Source organism: Melanaphis sacchari, unplaced genomic scaffold (genome assembly GCF_002803265.2).
Source record: "Melanaphis sacchari strain LSU unplaced genomic scaffold, SCAv2.0 Contig107_pilon_pilon, whole genome shotgun sequence".
In the NCBI taxonomy this organism is placed as follows: Eukaryota; Metazoa; Arthropoda; class Insecta; order Hemiptera; family Aphididae; genus Melanaphis; species Melanaphis sacchari.
Window position 1 is genome coordinate 94,950 of NW_020270407.1, and position 19,614 is coordinate 114,563.

General features: G+C 24.2%; 1 protein-coding gene and 2 non-coding genes across 3 annotated transcripts in view; all 3 read left to right on the forward strand.

Annotated features, from left to right (window-relative positions):
* LOC112603400 (A disintegrin and metalloproteinase with thrombospondin motifs 9-like) overlaps positions 1-19,614 on the forward strand; it is an 87,263-nt gene that overhangs the window by 36,616 nt on the left and 31,033 nt on the right. Inside the window, exons 2-4 of the mRNA XM_025351938.1 lie at positions 4,488-4,655; positions 4,762-4,919; positions 9,835-9,963. Coding sequence (XP_025207723.1) covers positions 4,488-4,655; positions 4,762-4,919; positions 9,835-9,963 — 455 coding nt within the window. The remainder of the gene's footprint in view (positions 1-4,487; positions 4,656-4,761; positions 4,920-9,834; positions 9,964-19,614) is intronic.
* Trnas-gcu lies at positions 11,432-11,513 on the forward strand. The gene has a single exon. It is a non-coding gene; the product is annotated as a tRNA-Ser (tRNA).
* On the forward strand, positions 14,305-14,386 carry Trnas-gcu. Its single transcript has one exon. It is a non-coding gene; the product is annotated as a tRNA-Ser (tRNA).

The window sequence follows — 19,614 nt, forward strand, 5'->3', positions numbered from 1 at the left end:
TGATACAAAGAGCATACTTTATTTTATTTTATTCCAAAATACAATATGCATAGCACCTCTAAAACTTCAGTATTGGAACCAAGGTTAGGTTAGGTTATTTTGTGCTCTTATAATAGTACCTCAAGACTTTAGAAATCTGTTTAATGTAGGCAAACTAATTGTACGTTTGTATTGTAGTATGTTATATGTTGTATGTTATATCATACCATTTAACTATAAATAACTGTTTTAACATAAACTTTACTGTGTAGCATCGACGACGCCTGAACACTTGAATCATTTTAGAGTACTTATTAATGCATATTTTTAATTTGTAATTTGTATTGTAATTTTAATATTTAAAGTTAAATTGAATAATTTAGTTCTTCAATATTTAAAATAGTAAATACAATTTATGGTTTTAGTACTATAAAATATCTGATACCTTTTTATATAATCTTGTTACCATTGTAAAAATTGGTATTAAAAAAACATAAATAAAATTCAACATTTTTAACTAGTGCACATATTACTGTATAAGTAAAATAGTAATTATGGTTATATAATATTAAAATTTAAAACTACATTATATTATAATATTTGTCATAAATGCCATGAAATCCTAAAAAGTACACACTATTAACCTGTTATTTATTTTTTAATTTTTTGGTTTTACCTATAATATATTATAATACTTTATTTACTAAACTCGCTGTGAATTTACTCTTTTTAAAGCTCGAATCCTAAAATTAAATTATAATAAAATAATAAGATCATAAACTAAAATGAAAATTATTAATAAATAGGATGATATAATACACCTATATTTTTATAATTCATATAGAATATGTGTTTTTATCTGTTAGTACACTTTATTACGCTCATTGTTTTATTTAAATATATTGTATTCATACGTATTAATATTAATATAAAATACAGATCATAAACATTAGTGTGCATTGTCTACTTAAATGTAATTAAATTTAAATACCATCTGCTTTTATAGAACACAAGTGAAAATAGTTTTACATTCTCCTCTAAAGCGTACGATAAGTACTCATTATTATTATATAAATCGTCGCTATATATATATATATATATATATGAGAATATCAGACATATACGTATTACTTATTTCTAATATTGTCATTTTGAAAACATATTTTTTAAAACTTATGAAAATACAGTAGTGTGTTTTGATAATTCGAAGATAATTTGTCCATAAATTATCAGTAAAATAACTAGGATAATTAAATGTGTACTGGTATAGTTTTTCAAATAAAAATGGTAATGGTACATTTCTTATCGTTTTTAATCAAATTATCATTTTAAAATTTTGTATTAATGTATAGTATAAAATATAAACAATGTAAATAACGTATACGATTGTTTAAAATATAATATAAGTGCTTTGGTTCGACATTTTTCGAAAATGGTTTTCATTATAGTTTCTTAAAATTATTTTGTGTACGTTACGGTGATTTTATTGTTATTTATCATCGATATAGATTATTATTGTATTTCATCTCTCCATCTTATTTGGTGTATAGATATAATCGTTAGGTGGCCATGAAAAAAGACTAATGGTTGTATGAAATGAAAATAGTGAAAATAAAAATATCACCAATTTTCGGTAAATAAGTTATTGTCTGATTTTTCGAGATTTAAAAACAAACAGTATACATTTATTTTACGGCCGGTCTGGCGACAATAGTATTGTTATTATTTTTATTTTTGAATCTTCTCATATCTTTGTGCCTTTATATTTAGTATGTAAACAGTGATATGAAACGTGGGTATATCTGAATGAGTAAAGAATATAAGTAAAAAATGAGTATATGCACTTAAAGGACCGGTTGACGAGACATTTTATGAACTGGCTACCCCATAACGTGGCGTTACGTAGGTACACAATATAATATTACATAAGATTATGAAACGTGTGGTATAGTAAATATAAGACAATAAACGTAAAAATGATTTTAGTAGTTTCGATGTCAATGATTGAAGATAGTATTTATAATGTATACCAAACCTATGGGTTCAAACAACCGATAGTTTTTTTTTTAAATATTTAAATAATATTCTGTTTCCATCTGTGGTTAATCATTACCATAGAAATAAAATGTAATGCGATTAAGCATTAAAATTATAAATTAGTTAAAAACATAATAAGTAAAAAAAAAAATTTTATATGAATTTAAATCATGTTTTTAATTATATTTTTACTTTTGATCATTATATTTTGTACATACTATATTATTAGCAGAATGATTTATGGAGCTGTGAATTGGCAATAATTTTCCGAAATATTAAATCCTCCAAAAGCTGCAGTTAGTATATTATGTATAGGTATTTTAGTTAATCGTACTTTTATCGTAATATTTTTACATAATATTATATGGTGAACATATTTTTTCTAAAACATTTTCATTATAATTTTGTTATGAGATAAATTAAATTTTAACTTTACAATGTTCTAGTATAATAAATTACATAAACACTCATTAAGAACAAAAGTTATTGGGTTGTACAGAGCTATAGAGTTGTGATAATGACGTTGAAAACACTTCAACACTAGAAAGAGAGACATTATAAATAATGTTTTTACTATCAAACGTTTTCTACAAACCATGGATCACGTTTTTTTAAAAAAAAATTTAACACAGTAAACGAGTAATAAAAAAAATTTAATTATGCATGACGTTTATGTATGTTTTTTTTATTTTTTATGTTTTAGTTTTAAATTAAATCTGAAATATAATATCTACTGACTTATGTTCTTATAGTTCAAATTAAATTAAACATACGTAACTCCCCAGCGGTACTGAATTCAGGCGATTCAAGTGATTTAAAATTAGAACCGCCTACTCTATCATCATAATATTTTTTTAATATGGTTTAAGTCTTGTGTAAATAATTATAAACTCAATAATTCTTATTATATTCGTAATAATAGTACAAGCCTACGACGAATTTAATTCATATTTTACGAAGACGGTAAACGTTATCGACAGAAATCTGCAGTCCTCAACACGTATTTGAATAGTGCCGTTTAAACGGATCGTGTACACGCGTATCGAACACGTTTGTTGTCGGAATTATGTAAACAAATTCGTTTCAATAGGACGATCGTGACATCCGTTATAATAATAATAATAATAATAATGTATCATATTATCTAAATTTAAAGTGCTGGTTCTGTGGTACCTAATCGATCGATACGATAGTGATATGATATAACGTCGTGCATGAGGGAATTTGATTTTTTTTTTAGAATTATTATTTTTATTCATATTTTCCTGGATAAAATACAAAAATGTCTTTTATAAGGATCCTCAATCGATACGTAGTAGCAAAATACGAAAAAAAAAATCAAGTCGATATCGCATGATGCCAACGCACCCGGTTTTCTTCGGCCTTGACAATGAACGTTGCGAAATATTTACATGTTCCTTCGTATAGGTATTGTATAAGTGTATAAATTCTGAATTGATTTACGTCGGCCAGGAAGTCACGACATTCTCTAAGAACGGCTCCTCCAGTTTCGTTTTTTTCTTTTTACACCATAATATGTGTACAGCGTAGGTACTTATATACACATACAGTTTAAATTAATAATAACTTTATAGACAGACAGCGGCATAGCTTTGTGTCTAGTCTGACTTCGCAATTTTTCTTTATTCGCATTCGTTATTATTTGTTTTTATTATTTAACACTCGCCAGTTGCCATATTATTACAATATTATGACGTTACGAAATATCGTGTATTCATGTGTAAAGTTATATCGAAGATGTCGTTCATGTTAAGTATTCTTATAGCTGATGTTGGTAGGTGCATTAGAAAATTGATTGACGTTTCCTGAAATTTTATTATAAAACCATTTTAACTGCATCGTGACTATTTCAAACGAATTCAATTTAGGTTTAATATTAGCGTTTTTTTAATTTAAACCAATCAACTGTGTTTAAAAACGATAAATTTAATTGATAGTCTTAACGACAAAAAGTAAAAAAAAAAATTCTATTTTTGTATAATTATATTTTATATTTTCAGCAATTTTTAGGTCATTATTTCTTAAACTACATATTTTTATCATTTTATATCTGTTTTTAATTTATTACAACGACATTCAACTGTAATATAATATGTACATTTTAAATGTTAACTCCAAATAGTCGATTTCAATGCAGCTAAGTTACATTTTTTCAAAAAATTTTGAATAACGAAGTATAAATATCACTGTCCATATAAAGCTTTTAAATATAAAAATACAAATTTCAAATAAAAATCTATAACATCCCATCACATGTAACTATATTTTTATATTAGATACTATTAATATTAGGTACTCTATAATACAATTAAGTCGTGCAAAATAAACATTTTTTCAATATTAAAATATTTTTTGTATAAGCTTAATAAAATATTTTTAAATGTTTCAGTTACAATTTCAACTATATTTATTATTTGATTCTAGATAATAACAAATTGTTTTACTTTCAGATGAAACTCAAACGATATCTATGGTTCCCGAGTTTCTTAGAAAAAAATCATCATTGGTCGATTTGTCGGATGCTAGCCGGTTTGAACGAGAATATGTTAAACCAGTAAAGTCAATACCTGATTCATTGCATACACACGATATACTTTATGGCGGCGACCATAACAGGCGTAAGTTTCTCATTATCATAAACCTACTCTAATTATAAACAAAAACCATAGTTTATTTTTATTTGAGAGTATAAAGAGTAATTGATATGCTATTATTATTGTTAAGTCGACCGAGAAAAACTTGTTAAACATCATTCTGGACAATATCGACATAAAACAGCATTTATTTGGGATCCTCATCCTCAATACAAGTTTACAGCATTTGGACATCTATTTCATTTAGTGCTCATTCAAGACTCTAAGTTCGTGTCTCCTGATATTAAAGTAAGTAATTATTTTAAATATAAATATAAATAGTTATGTAAATATTATGGAACAATTTATAATATAACAGCATGTTGCGCATTATGTTTCAATTGTTGGTATCTGTCATACATAGATACATTAAATATTATTATTTTAAATAGTTTAATGTAAATTCAAGACGCATTATTAATTAAGACGGAAATTGATACATTTTCCTTGTTGAAAAGAATTGTTCTATAAGTTGAACAATTTTGTACAGCATCATCAGGATGTTTTTCATTATGTGTGTAAAGAAACTTTTACGATAATTACTTTTTTAATGTTAATAACACTATTATAATAATTAGAATAATGGATTAAATGTCCGACATTTAAAAACATCGTACGCGTGACATGAAACATGTAATGCATTTTGGCGATTCAATTGGAATTAATTATTGGTTATGTAATGACAAAGAAGTAATAACAATAGTTTGCTTAATTGATCTATTGGGTATATTTTAGCTCTTTTAGAAATAGATTTATTATTTTTTTTATAATAGATACACTAATTTATGATTTAATTCTTAACGACATACGCATAAATGTATTTCATATTTAGATCCTCTTCAAATATTCATAGCGAAATAACTGTCATTATAATTATCATCTAACAGAAACAAATTAATGTTGATATTAAAAAAATGTTAAACTACATGACAAGTCTATATGAGATATTAATTTTATAAGCACTTGAAATCAAAATCAAAATGGCAATAGATACTATAAAAATGATTTATACCATACATGTTACCATAGGTACCTATGTATTTTATTGCAGCGTTTCAAAGATGCTCACTACACACACTTAATACGTATGTTTTAATAACAACTTTTAATTTTAGCCTCATTTTATTTTAACCAAATTAAATTTATTTACTATTTTCAAATGAACAAATTATTAAATGGTTACTTAAAATTTAATATTTAATAATTTTTTCTAATATAATAAAAATTAGAAGTTATAATTTTCTTTTATTTGTATTATAATTAAATATAATCCAAAAATGATAATATATTTTTTTTTAAATAAACTATTGAACATTTAAATCAAATTCAATTGTGTATTATGTATTATTATAAACATTTATCACTGAATTATGGTTTATTAAAAAATTCGTAACATAGTTGTAGCATTCTTTATTTATTAAATATAAATTCACTAAATTTAAAATTTCCTGTAAGTATAAGTTCTTAAAAAAAATTAAAGATTTTATAAACTTAAAATCTAAAAATTTTATATTAAAGGTATAACATTTTAATGTTTGTATATTGGTATCAAAATTATAATATATAGTTTTTGCTTATGTATAATTACTTTAGGTTTATACACGCAAATATTTTTTTTGTCAAAGATCAACGACTAAAAATAATTTAACTTTAAAAAAAAAAAATGTAAATGTAGGTACTATATTATTATGTGTTTATTAAAACTATACATGATGTAGATAAACAACAAAATAATAATATTATATTCATTTAATTTTAGGATTTGATAATCAATGTTATCTTATACAGTGGTCAGTGAAACACTATTCATAGAAACACAATTAATTTAAAAATAATTTATTGAAAATAGTTAATGATGTTTTATTGGAAATATAATAATTATAAGATGCATTTTACTTATAAGCCTACTTTTTTGGGAAAAAAAGAAAGTGTTTTTACAATATTTGTATGCTAATGTCTATAAATTGATTATTTGATTATTTCTTATCTTATTTTAAATATTCAATCTATTCAGATGAGGTCAAGTAAAGAATCCGGATAATTGTTTAAGATAGCGGCATTCTTTAGTCTTATAATTTTAAGTACACCTAGAGCTGTTTTTAAATGTTCCTAATATGTACCTACCTATTTATTATAAATTTAATATTGACTACTACAGTGATTTCCTTTACCGTAGGTAAATAAGTTTATAGTTTTATAGTTATTAGTATAGGTAAATACTGTAATTGTTCGATTAAAAATAATTATAAGTCCGTTCGTGTAAAAGTACGCTAAAAGATTGTACGACAATTATTCTGTATTGTGTTTTATAAATTCCAAGATTTTCGTCCGCGGTATACGACGTATCTTTGTATTCTATGTATAAACCTGTTGGTTGTTACCGACATATCCATACACACACACACACACACACACACATGTATATATATATATATATTATAGAATATCGGGTTTCGTATTATTATTTACAAAAGTAATTTTTTTTATTTACGCATAATTAATTATTTAGTCTGTATAGTGATGCTTTATATATAATATATGTATGGCACCCATTGGGAAAAGAAAAAGAAAATAGAAAAAACATATTATACAGGATGATTCATCAAGCATACTCACCTCCATATTTTCCTTTAATTTAAATTCTGATTTTGAAATTTTTAAGTTTACTTGAGAACCATATTTTCAGATACTTAAAATAGTTTTTTTTTATTATTGAACTTAATGCATTATAAACTATAAGAATACAAAAATAATAGCATGTCCATCGTCCGTTATTATAAGGTTAAAATTGATATTGCTTATTATGATTTAAAAATTATAATAATTAATTCTATTTTATTACCATAAAGCAGCATTTCATAATCTGCAAAATTTTTCTTAGATATAATATATGCTGAATTAAATATTAAACAAGTACATCAAATTAATATTTTTGTTAAACTATTTTTAAAGACTATTATCACTAGTATCTATTTAATACATATTTTAATAACTTAGAAATGTCACGTTTGATTTAGGTTTACTAATTTAAAAAAAAGATCATCTGATTAATAATCTATAATAAAAAAAAATATTGATTCTCAGAGTATTTGGAAAAAATAAGTCACATACAAACTATTGCATATTATATAAATGGTAAACAAAATCGAAGTTATTGGAAATATGATTTTTAAGTATAATAATTAATAAGAATTATGTTAAAAATTCAAAAAATCAAAATTTGAATATATTAATTACCAAAGAAAAAATGTTGATGGGCATGCTTGATGAATCACTCTGTATATGTTACCCAACGGTTTTATAAAACCCATTAGATTTTATTTTCTTATTTATACATGTACATATAAACTATATATACATGTTTAATATTTATACGATATTAGTCTTTGGTAATTTCGAAACAATTAAACGAGCGAGAGTATTATGTATAATAAATGTCCACCCGGGAGACGCGTTCTTGTGTTTTTTGCTGCCGCTTTCATACGATGAATACCGACTGTTGACCCGAAGACTGCAGTAGGTATACCTACATGGTATATATACATATATATATTGTTGTACAACCGTATAAGTTTTACGTATACATTGGACATAATAATATTATAGCGTCAGCATACATTTTTTTCCGTTGCAATACATGCATCGTCCCCAGGACCCCAGCAGCGTATGATCTCGTATTTTATTGCTCATGTGATTCAGGGTTACACATATTATTACAGTAACCGTGTAATCCGTCGTTCGTCTACGTGTATATTAAATAGCAGCGTAAGATAGTGGAATCGTTAGGGGCAACTGCGTATTGTCCCGAGAAATATCGTTAAGACTATATTATGTTCAATAAGTTTCCAGGAAATTGTTAGGATTATTATAAATTATAATGCTATGAAAATTATATTAATAACATAATAATAATAATAATATATAGATAAGTAGATGGTTTTAAGATGTATTTTCACATTGTACCTAGTACCTACTTATGTATAACTGACTACTGTTATATTTTCATGGATGTGTTACTTAAAAACTACAATTATTAACATGTTTTATAAAAAAAAGATATAGAATTAAGCTAAGATTGCAATCTGTAAATAAAAGCAATATCAATTGTATTATTTATAGTTATTGAATAATTGTAATAAATATCAACATAGTGTTCCCTGATATACACATATATCCGAAATATAATGGAAAATTAATTATCGGTTAACTTATTATTACAATTATTGTCAATAGACAATAATTATCAAACATTATATTATTGAATTAGGAAATAAAAAACCAGATAATACTTGAAAACTTCAAATATTTTAAACGTGTAACACGAAATAATTTGAAAATTATTCATAATAGATACCATACTTTTATTTGGCTATAATGTTTAATTTATTTACTTGTAGATATAAAAAAACTGTAAAAACAACTTAAATTTTATAAATTCCTATTTAAATTTGAAAAGTACAACCAATAACTTTTTCTTAAATACCAACTTATAATAAATTCATGTTTTTTATGTATTATAAAATTTCATATACCTATTAAAACAATTTTATTTTGATTTAATTTTATGATAAAACATTATTAAATAATTAATAACTATCTATCTGGTTATCTAGCTGAAATAAAAATAAAATAATATTATAACAGGTTATTATATTTTTGCCTATGTATAATATTAATTAATAATTATATTGTTAAACAAATTTAGATTAAGCATGATGCATCTCTAAAATGTTTTAAAAAAATGAATAGTTAATTATTTTATATATATATTATGTACAGAATATTCATTATAGTTTTATATTATAACAAACATGCATATAAATAGTAAAACAAAAGCCTTTGTTTTACACAATAATAAATGTGATTAATATTTTATAAAGCGTGGCTATTTTAACCCTTCAAATTATATAATTCATACTTTTAGAAACAATAAACGATTATTTAGTAACTGTCTTGATATTGGTAATATGCCAAAAATTATTGTTGCTAATGATATTATTATCTGTACACGATGTTCTAATAAATCGACCAATAACCTACTTCATTGTCTTATATAAATACAAGCATTAAACAATTTAAAGTTTCATGTTTTTCAAAATTAATAAAACAATCAAAACGATCTCGAATACCGAATTTTACTGAATTTACATTTATTATTACGCAGATTACTCGTATGAAGCAGAACGAATCTTGGAGAGAACCACCTAATGTAAAGGTTAATGGGTGTTTTTATTCGGGAAATGTTTCTGGTGAACCTGGTTCAGTCGTTGTCGTAAGCCTTTGTGATGGAATTGTAAGTACTAACCAATTTTATTTTATATTAAGTAATTTAAAAATGTTTTAATTTTATTATAAGCTTAATTTTAACATAACTTAATAATCTGGGCAGCTTTTTTAGTAATATATATTATATGATACATTATAATATTGAGTTTTTCTCACTTTACACTTGCATAATAATTCATATAATTTATATAATTTATCTTTGATTTAATTCTTTGTAAAAGAAAAAATATGAAAACGTTAACTTACTAGGTAAGGTAAGTTTAGACTAAAATAATATCTAGGTAATAAATACATCATATCATATAACCGTCAAGTGTTGACAAAAAATATTACAAAGATCAAATAATTTTTTTAAAAATATAGATATTAGGTAGATAACACACACACATACACATATTATATATGTATATTATAATATAATGAATTTTACAAAGAAAACCTATGTACCTACCTAATAAATATCTACTTACAATAAATAAAGTCATACGTAGAGTGTATAGACTGCAGACACAGTGCTATCGACCACAATCTAATATCTAAGAATATACTCGTAAATTTACTCAAATGCTGAAATACATAATATTATACTTTTACATCAACATTATACATTAATTTTACTACATACAATTTATACATTATAATCCTTAGTATGTAGGTATTTTAAATGTAGGTACTACATTCTTGCCGCTTCTGCAATAACAAAGATATCTTGTCATTTTGATCTCCGGTTATTTTAAAAATTAAAATATTTTCGTGAATCCTGAATTGTCTCGTTAAAATTATTGCTACATTAACGTAACGTCAAACGTGTACTATAGTCAGTACTCTATAGTCTTTACAATATGTTCATATTAGTTGTATAATAAAAAAAAAAAAATCAGCATTCACATTTTAATACCTATCAATAAAATAAAAATAGAATGTTTATCTAAATTATTAAAGGTGTAAAGTTTAAAGAATTTACTATAATATGTATAAAATATTAACATTTTCATAGATTATAGGTTAGTTTAGGTACCTAAAAGTAATAGGTAGGTGAATAATTTTAAATTTAGCCATTTATTAATCGTATTTTCAAATACCTACCATTATATTATATCTGTCTATACCTAGTTTACCTACGCAAATAGCGCCAAGTTTAAAGTTTTTAATCACATTGTGTCTTTAATGCTTTGAAAATGTTTATTTATTTAAGTATTAATGAAACATATCTACGCGTATACTATGTGGCTATATTTACGTGTAGATACTTATTAATATATTATAAATGGAAATAATTATTAGGTAGGTAAACATGTTATTGCTGCTTTTAGTTTAATAGTATTAAATTACCAAATTAAGAGTACATATTTTAATAATCATATACACTTTTAATCTACATTTGGAAACCATATTTATTTTAAGCAAATCAATGTTATTATATAATTTTTTTGAATGTGGTTTAAATCAGTCTTTTTTGACTGATCCTAGCACGAGACGAGGTGGCCGAGTGGTTAAGGCGTTGGACTGCTAATCCAATGTGCTCTGCACGCGTGGGTTCGAATCCCATCCTCGTCGGAACCGTGCTGATTTTTTTGTTCATTTTTTCATTTCATTTTTTTTATTTTACTTGGATAATATTATTATAATTAAGAATAATTAATAGGTGTATTACATATTCATGTATACTTTCATTATAAATTCCAATTATTTCTATTAAATTTTGTGGTTTTATTATGTTTTTCAAAGATATCAATATATTTTTGTCGAAAACAAAAATTAAGACGTATACTTAATAATTAATAACTATAAATTATAAAATTACAATTTATCCTGAATATTTATATTATATGGTTACGTTAAATATCTACCTCCTAATACATTTATATTTTTTACAAACAATAAAGTTTGCATAATTAATATAGTAGGTACTTGATATAATATGAATAATTTAAAATTTATGAATTATTTATTTTCCATTTTTAAACAATCAACACCGTATCGTTTTTTTTTCAAGTACAATCAAACAAAAATGCATAGACTTTAAGTTTTAAATACCTACCTATATAATTCTATATAATATTATAATTGGCACCTTCTTTGTTGTAGTCTGAAATCTCAATGGTGCATATTGTGTATATAATATGTGTCCATTATGTTTGTAAATTGCAAGTAAGGGACCTGCATATAATTAAGTATCAATGTCCTATTGATTTATACTTTTAATCGTCCAAGAGCGTATAAGGCATATATTATTATTATTATTTAGGTATTCCATAAAATAACTTATAGCACCTATAATAAATAATAACAAATATTAAATAGGGTTATATAATAATATATTATAGCTGTCTGTGTCGACATAAAGCAGCAGTACACATGGTAAATTTATACATTCAAATGACATTTTGACCGTATGAATGAATGTTATTTATAATTCACTAATTCAGTATTCAAAACTATTTTATAGAAACATAGAAGTTATAATGGAACAACTCTATTATCTAATATAATTCATAATAACTTTTACTGATATTACAAGTTTTTTTTTATTTTTAATGGGTACCAACCATATCGTCCATATCATAGGTAATAATAATATAATTTACCATTCTAACTTTAAAGTAAGAAGATGTTATATTATAAGGCGTGTTTATAAATTCATTTTTATTAAATAATAAATCTAGATTACCTACATAATTCATAAATCACTTTGTACTTACAAATAAACGAAATAGGTACTTTAGTAGTTAATGTCAGGACCAGATAACATAAAATGCATAGACACTAAGTAAAACTTACATTGAGATTTAAGATACCTTACCCACCTATAACAGTCGCATATCAATAGATATATGGTATATACTATATATTTATGGCTAAATGACTATTGAGTATTGGCAGTATTACTTACTTATATTAATATATTATATTATAATGATATTATTTTTAATTACTTACCTTTCAAGGTATCTATACCCACTGATTAAAAACTGAACTATAGTTTTTTTACCATATTTGATATTATTTATCTATATTATTAGCATTTTTTTTTTTAGAACAAGGACTAATTAAATAGGTACCTAATAGAATATTTTTACGTCTGTGTGATATTTTATCTAGCCGTATAGATAATAATAAGTTGAGATAAGTATCTAATTTTTAAAACTGCCAACCAAACAATAAATATATTTAACTCATAGACGTGCACAGATTTCTGAATCAAGTATGGCTAAATTCAATCTGACCACCCACCCTCTGTATAAATATCTACGATTTTGATTTATTTTGTTATCAATTTTCTACGACTATAACGCCTTATTAGTTTTTATTTTTTTAGGTACCAAGTACCCACCCACTTATGAAAAAAAAGTTCAGGTGGGGCTAGGTCAGCCCTATTCGTGCGCACGCCTTTGATTTAACTTCCTTATAACTAATAACCAGGGCTAGGATAGTATAGGATTTTGCATTTTTTTTTAGGATTTACAGGATATAACTTTTCAAGCACAAAATGTGATTTGGTCATCTACGAGTTCAAATATATAGTTTTGCATTTTTTGTACTTTTTTGAATTTTACGGTCATTTTTTTATACTTTATTGAAATCTGGGTTATATTTTTATTAATTTTTAATTTTTTAAAATTTTAAATGTCGTTATTGATCGTTATAAATTATTGTACAAACATATAAAGATACAACATTAAAATAAAATCATAAACATATTTTCTAAAAATATTTAATACTTCAAAATACCAATCGTTTATATGTACCTATAATATAAAATATACTCGTTAGATTAACAGAGCAATAATCGATAATAATGTTCGATTACGTGTTATCTTCATCAATTTATTATTAAATTTAACGTGCCAAATCTATTCATTATACATACGTATGATATTGGCCATTATACCAGAACATGAATTTATTTGTATACTTATAAATAATAATTATTAGGTACCTATTTATTAATTTATTAATATAATTATATTTTTTTCGATCATTTTATGAGGTCATTTTTTCTTATTGAGTTGTTTTTTTTGATCATTTTTTAGTTTTTATTAGGTCATTTGTTTAGGTTTTTAGGTCATTAAAATCCTAGCCCTACTAATAACGAATTAGTAGATATTACGTGTGAATAAGTGTGATACTGTAATGCGAATTACATTTTTATATCTTGTAATTATGTATATAATACCTACTTTGGCTACAATGTCTTAGTTATAATTGTTAAAGTTTAAAACCTAAATTAAAATTATAGTACATTTTAAATTATTGTTAGGTATGTGTAAAATAATTATTAAAAAAATATACTAAAGAAAAAAGTCTGGCTCATAAAAGCCAATCAATACGCCTTTTCCGCTCACGGGACGAGGTGGCCGAGTGGTTAAGGCGTTGGACTGCTAATCCAATGTGCTCTGCACGCGTGGGTTCGAATCCCATCCTCGTCGGAGAAAACGTGTTCATTTTTTTATTGTTTTTTTCCCAATTTTAGTGGAATTTCTAAACTTTTCATCGTTTTAATCCATCAAATGAAAAGCAGAAACAAAGTACACGTCTGCATGTTGCTTCGCGAGATATATAATTATTTGGCAACATATCAATCGATAGATACTGCAACAGCGTCTGACCAAAGAAATTGAATTATAGACTCATATAAACAATTAAGTATCTATTTTAATTTTGATTCAAAACCAGAGTTTATTTTCAGTGTAATTGGCCAGACGTTTCACTTTTTTTCTCTGCTCTATATGTATAACATAAACTACACAATTCGTATATTATTATAATCATATTAAAAATACATTCAGTACTCACGTGAATCGTAAATATTAGATTCCGATTTGGTTAACTCTATCCTTTATACAATTTCTATTGTTCGTAATATTTTTATTCTTTATACGATATATTCATTGCATACTAATCAAAACATAATACTAGATATATTATAATATTGTATTATCGTATTAAGCAATTTTTAATGCTTATTCTTAACAATAAGTCTCTCTGCAACAAAATAACATAAATAACATAAGTCCTTTTTTATTTATTATATTAATGTTTCAGAGTAAATTATTTTTTTCTTCTGTTTCATGGTACTTATTTTTAGGAAATTCTAATAATTTTATATTGACATTTATTGTTTTTACCTTTAGAGAAGTATCATTTATGTTTCTAAAAGGTTACTTTCAGATTATAATTTAGGTTATGTTATAAATCATAATAATCATATTGTGTAGTACCTACCTATCTACCAAACAGTTTAATGACTTTATTTTTTAGAAAAGGTCATTCAATAATTTGTTTGACCAACGTCCGGTTATATTTAATTTCATTAAACTTTGACATATTTATAAAAATAATAATGCTTGTCATCTAGAGTCACTATAATCGTCTAGTAAACTTATTTATTGCGTGATTCACCAAGAATTCTCACCCCTTTTTCCTTTTTTAATAATGTGTTTATTTTAATCATGAATTTTGGAATTTTAAAATATTCTTAGTAAACATGGGAATTTTAAAATTTTATTAACTTTTAACAACTAAAAGAATATTTTATGGAGATATAAATTACAATTTTTTTTCCTTTGAAAACAGCTATTTTTTCTATAAATTGTTGTCAGTCTTAAAAATGTTGATGTACCTATATTGGAATTTGAAGATAATTTTTCGAGTTTGTAAACTGTATGGATTAATTCAATAATGAGTTCTTCAAAATGGTTTTATTCATTATTTAAAATAAATCATTCAGTGTTTAGTACATTGTATTTTATATATTTATACTACTTTAATAAATTCTAACATTTTAATATAATATTAACTATGGTTTAGCTATTTTATTTTAAATGTATTATCAATGACTAATTAAGTACTTAAAATTAAATTACTTAGAAACATTTCGTTTTAATTTCGATTTATATTTATGATATGAAAAAAAAATCAAAACATTTTTAGATTCGTATCAGAAATAATAAATTTGTGAAAATCAAAATACAAATTGATCGAATAATTATAAATAAAAAGTTATATAGGTAGGTATATGTATTGAAAGTTACATTGACGAATTTAGATAATTAAAATATTAAATAACGCAGAAAAATAGTCAATTAATTTCGTTTTATGATTTATAGTTAATTTTAGATTATTCGATACAATAATTTATTTTGACCAAAAATAAATTATCATTAATAAAAACGTCTTATAATTATTAACTAATCATTAGTAAATAGTAGTTTTGCAAAGATTTTATTAAAAAAAATTTACCATAAAAAGTGCAAGGTTATTTATTTTATATGCTCTTTCTCAAAACGGGTGTTACTAAATAAATTCGTCCACTGAAATATTATACGATGAAAGATATAATTAAAATATTTATGTGAGTTTTGGGGCTCAACGTGTTCCACATGTAAAATCATGTATGGATTTGTTTACGTATTTTATTTTTGTTATTAATCTATTATTGCATGTTGATCAATCAGTGTTCTTTGGCCATGGTAATTACTAGCTACTTGTTATAATAATTATGTTGACTAATGACGTGTAAATTTAAATAAAACGAAATATATTTTATAATTGATTAGTTAATAATAATATTATTATTTATTACATATTTTATTTTATACACTTAGACATTTAGGTCTATAAACTATAACTTCTATGCGAATAAAATTAAAATAATGAAATTAACCACAATGTAGGAATTAGGGTGTATGAAATATGTAAGTCATAATTTGATCGCATTAAAATATTATTATTATTAAAATATTGGCTTATTACAAATAGTACGAACATATTATGAATTCATAACTTTTAATAAATAGTTATTTCAATAAATTTATTAAGTTTTATTTTCATGTTAAAATTAATAATATGAAGTTGGAGTAAATGATTCAAGAAATATAGTAGCGTATACCTAATGCGAATAAAACAATTGTGATAGGTAGATAGATATTATAAGGAAGTTTTAATAATTGTATTTGTTTATTATTCTATATGAACCATTCCAGTGTATCTTGTGTCATGTATACCTTGTATACCTTATTATAGCTATTACTTATTATGAAGTTGAATGTTACAACTTGTAGCATTCTTATTCCAATCGTTATTTCTCAGTAAATTGTATCTAATGGCATCAAAACAAGTTATTTATTATCATAGTTATTTATCATACGTGAGATATCTACGATACCATATTTGTAAATAATAAGTTGCGTTTTGATAAATTGACTCCATAGTAAGTTTTAAACGATATGACTATTGTCATAAATTACAATTAAAATAGAAGTGTAGGTCACAGTATAAATTACTTGAAAGTAAGAAAGATAAAAAAAAAAAATAGTTCAAATTAAAGAATCATAAATCTCTCTCAAGCAATTTAATATTTGGTAGGTTTACCTACATTAGTTTCTGGTAAAATGCATTTTGTCTTTTGTAATATCCGTAATACATTTCAAGTACCATTTATTCACTGGGGATAATTTAGATATACTGGTTTTAAAATTTAAAATATAATTATTTCAACATATATGATTGAGTAAGTGTATAAAATAATGGTTTTGTAAAAATTCTGCAGTTTTAAATCATGACATATGATGGCACTAAATATAGTCATTATTTTTGATTACTAATAATTTGTAGTTATAAGTAGTTTTATTTTTTAATAAAACTTAAGATTATTCAGAACAGAACAAGATTAATTGTATCAATGAAGATAATTATATAATGAATATTCTACTAAGTTTAAATTAAATTTGTTCACGATTTATTTTTTTGATCTATATTTATAGTTGTTCACCATTTATCTTTCATGAATCATTTTAGGTACTGAATTGTAAATGCATCAACATTAATCCATTCCCCACATTCTTTTCTGTAATCTCAGACATCGGTGTTAATAAAATCTGTTCACTCATGTACCCATTGAAAATATAATGTTAAAACATTCGTGAAAACACATAAAAATTGAACATAGGTTGAAGACGGAAACATTTTTTTTTATACTTCCATTTTTAGAACTCAACTCGCGTTGATTGAACATCGTCCCTCGTACGAAATAAGCCCTCCGGGTGCATTAACCATTAAGATACGTCTTTAAATAAAAAATAAAAAGATAGCGATGATAATATTTCTTTCAATAGAATCAAACAAAATTATATATTATGTGTACGTTATCGTCGATTAAATGTCTTTATTAAAATATCGGTTTGTTGATACTGGTAGTAAATAAAAACCCGTTGTTGATAGAACCTGATTAAGATCATAAAATGTACATTACACTATTCATAAACAATTCTAAATAAATATAATTTTTTATTTCATTTTTTTTTAATAATTAAATACTAAACTTATTGACTCAGCATGAAATATTAGTACCATTTGAATTGTAGAGAATTGACATATTATATACTTGCCAGAATAATAAATTATCGACTCGTTAAGTGTATTTTAAGTTTAAATTCTTTAAAAAATATAATTACGAGTTTTTTGAAGAATTTATTTTAAAATGCACCGATTTTAGATATTATTAATTAAATTGTTAGTATAGTATGGGAGTATAATATTGTTGATATTGGACATTATATTTGTTAAAAAATGAATAACAACTAGTAAAATCCATTAAAAATTAATTTTAACTTATAACTCATAGCCTTGAAAAATTTAATATTTTAATAGTTATATATATTTATCATATAAATTAACTAAAATATTAAATTAAATTATCAAGCTTAAGATTGCGAAGAAACTTTACACCTGTCTGTCATTCATTTTCTAGGAATCGTTGGTTCATCAACATAATATATATATATATTTTTTTTTTGGCATACTGTCTAAAATTTAAACAACTTTTGTTACTGTCTCCAACTAAGTGGTTTTTTTTTTTTGGTTATTCGATCCTGAAATACAAAACACCTTCATATAGTAATATACGCATAATGCACATTAATAACATTATCTTAACAAATTAGTGTTAAAGTATATAACCTATATTTATTGTGGTAGGCACAAGTTAGATAAGATTTAATCTTTTTTTTTATTTTTATTTAACATGAGTAAAATGTCTAACGTTGTAGACAGTAATAATTCATATAATAGCCTCGCCTACCACTCCGACAAACTCGTTTTAATAACGACTTAGAGGATCTTTATGATATTGCCTGAGAAATGATTTTTATCACGTTGAAACAAATAAAACCGCGTCTGAAATCGAAATTATTTATGTTCGCTTATTTTATGCAGATCCGTTAAATGTTTCAATATGTATCTGGTTTTCTGCAACAATTCAGAGAGTACCTATAATACTGGTCATAAAGGTTCTTGATGGTTTTACTACACCGAACTGATAAAATATTTTTAAGATCACATATTTCAATGTTGTTATACATATTACATGATTTATTGTAAAACAGTATAGCAATAGTATACCTGGTGACTGGTGGAACTATAAATGTAACTATAATATAGATCTATGTTAGGTACTATATACATATTTGTAATTATGTAATTCGTTGATTTGTATTATTTTAGTAATTTTATTAATAAATAGTTTAGTGACGTAACTTGGTGTCAATTCGGGGGAGGGAGGCAAGCAGTATTAAAGCTAAAAGTACGTTAGTAAGTTAATAAATAATACTCAATAACTCAAAACTTTTTTTTTATTTTACATTATAAAACTGATAAA